Source organism: Sinocyclocheilus rhinocerous, unplaced genomic scaffold, assembly GCF_001515625.1.
Source record: "Sinocyclocheilus rhinocerous isolate Xijiao unplaced genomic scaffold, SAMN03320098_v1.1 scaffold942, whole genome shotgun sequence".
Classification (NCBI taxonomy): Eukaryota; Metazoa; Chordata; class Actinopteri; order Cypriniformes; family Cyprinidae; genus Sinocyclocheilus; species Sinocyclocheilus rhinocerous.
Genome location: NW_015627890.1, coordinates 2,201,764 through 2,204,115, shown reverse-complemented (window position 1 = coordinate 2,204,115; position 2,352 = coordinate 2,201,764). Strand labels below are relative to the sequence as shown.

The 2,352-nt window shown below is 33.0% G+C and overlaps 1 protein-coding gene across 1 annotated transcript in view; it reads left to right on the top strand.

Moving 5' to 3' along the window:
- The window catches only part of LOC107736004 (uncharacterized), a 58,162-nt gene that overhangs the window by 48,972 nt on the left and 6,838 nt on the right, over positions 1-2,352 (top strand). Inside the window, exon 16 of the mRNA XM_016547527.1 lies at positions 1,387-1,546. Within this exon, the coding sequence (XP_016403013.1) occupies positions 1,387-1,546 (160 nt within the window). The remainder of the gene's footprint in view (positions 1-1,386; positions 1,547-2,352) is intronic.

Genomic DNA, 2,352 nt, shown 5'->3' with positions numbered 1-2,352 from the left:
TGCACAAATAGCACAGCATATTAGAATGATTTTTGAAGGATCATGTGATACTGAAAACTGAAGTAATGATGCTAAAAATTCAGCTTTGCATCACAGGAATAAATTACATTTTATAATATATTCAAATAGAAAGCAGTTGTTTTAAAGTGTAATAATGTTTCACAATATACTGATTTTTACTGTATTTTATTTCAAATAAATGCAGCCTTGGTGAGTGTGTCACTTGGTGAAAGTGTTACTAAAATTGAATTTCATTGCAGAACCATATGACCCCATATGGATATATGATATTGATATGAATAGATATATATAAAATAATTAATTTGGTTATTATTCAATAACAAACAGCAGTTTCAGAATTCACTTTTTTAATATATATTTTTATGTTTGCATAATGCAAGATTAATAGCCCTTGATAATTGGTATTTTACCAATTTTATATATTTTTTTTATAATTGGTAACTTAACAATATAATGTAAAAAAAGAAAGAAAAATAAATAATAAACTTCAGTCTTGCATAAAGCAACACATACTAAATCTGCAGTCTTGGTGAACATTCTTTCAAAAACATTAAAAAGTCTTTCTGACCTTAAACTAGGGCTGCACGATTATGACAAAAATCATAATTGTCGATTATTCCCTTGAAATTGTAATTGCGATTATTAATTACGATTATCACAATTTACATTGATTGATGTTTATACCATTGTTTGATGCAACTGCTTGCCGTATTTTTATATGAAAATAAACAAGCTGAAAACACTCTAACTGAAAAACCTTTAGTGCTTTTCTATAGTATTAAGCCTCAAATGTCAACTATTCATCGGATTGGTTTCTTCTTTAAATTATAAAAAAGTAAAAATATGAATGGTATTATAATGTTATACTAAAACTAAAACAATGGAAAAACCCTTAAGATAACATGTAGAAAGAAAAAAAACATATCTTAAGCGTGCAGAATAACATAAGTGGACTTTGAACGATTACGTAATTGTGGCATCCATAATTGTAATTGCGATTAGAAATTCGATTAATTGTGCAGCCCTAAAGGTTAGTGTATATGGTACTGAGATAAATGTGAATGATAACAGATAACTTAAAAAAACAAAAAAACTATAGTAGCCTTTTGATTAAAATTTTTTCTTATTTATTTCTTATTTATTATGATCTCACGACAATTACCATCCAGACATTTTTGTACTTTAAGCCTGACTGAAATGTTAAATTAATTTTAATGCAGAAATTTTCAAAATTTTCAACATATAAGAGAAGTATTCAAGTCATTGTCTGTATAAATTGCATTTTTATGTAATTTTGAATACATTAGCGCCATGTCATTGAACACTAATGACTAATGTTCTTTCTATTTTTCTTTTCTCCCACAGGCCATTCATTCTGTAGCCCAGCGACAGGACATCCAGTCGGGGCAGTACCAAGACCTAGAGGGGATCCTGACTTTGGGACTGGACCCTGGAGTCCTGCAGCCCAGCCCAGCTCCAGCTCAAACCTCTAGAGAAGAGCAGAACCACACAGGGAGTTTGCTAGGTATATAGAAAAAAAACAAGATAAAGACTGCTGAGGATTAGAGGGCAAGATACAGCTATTAAAACAAGTGGAAATTCTATAAAATCAGTCAGTCAGCTTGGATCCTGCCATTATGAGGAAGCTCTTGACATTTCCGTATGCAGTGCACCTGAGATGTTTGGGTCAAGATGCCTTAATGACATTCGTACAGACATGAAACATTGTCTAGACCTCAGTAAGGTTCATAATAGTTAAGTGTTACTTTACAAACAGCACATTATTCTGTAAGAACTGACCTTGCAGCAGATTATCTTCTTTTCACAGGAGCACAAGTACACTTAATATGTATTTTATTAGAAATGACAGAGCTCTGTTGAGTTAAAGGAACACTCCACTATTTTTGAAAATAGGCTCATTTTCCAACTCCCCTAGAGTTAAACAGTTGAGTTTTACCGTTTTCGAATCCATTCAGTCGATCTCCGGGTCTGGCGGTAGCACTTTTAGCTGCAGCTTAGCATAGATCATTGAATCTGATTAGACCGTTAGCATCTCGCTCAAAAATGACCAAAGAGTTTCGATATTTTTCCTATTTAAAACTTGACTCTTCTGTAGTTACATCGTGTACTAAGACCGACGGAAAATGAAAAGTTGCGATTTTCTAGGCCGATATGGCTAGGAACTATACTCTCATTCCGGTAATAATCAAGGAACTTTGCTGCTGTACCATAGGTGCAGCAGGCGCAATGATATTACGCAGCGCCTGAAAATAGGCTTATTGGAAGTTACCTAGCTGGGGACTATTTTCAGGCGCTGCATAATATCATTGC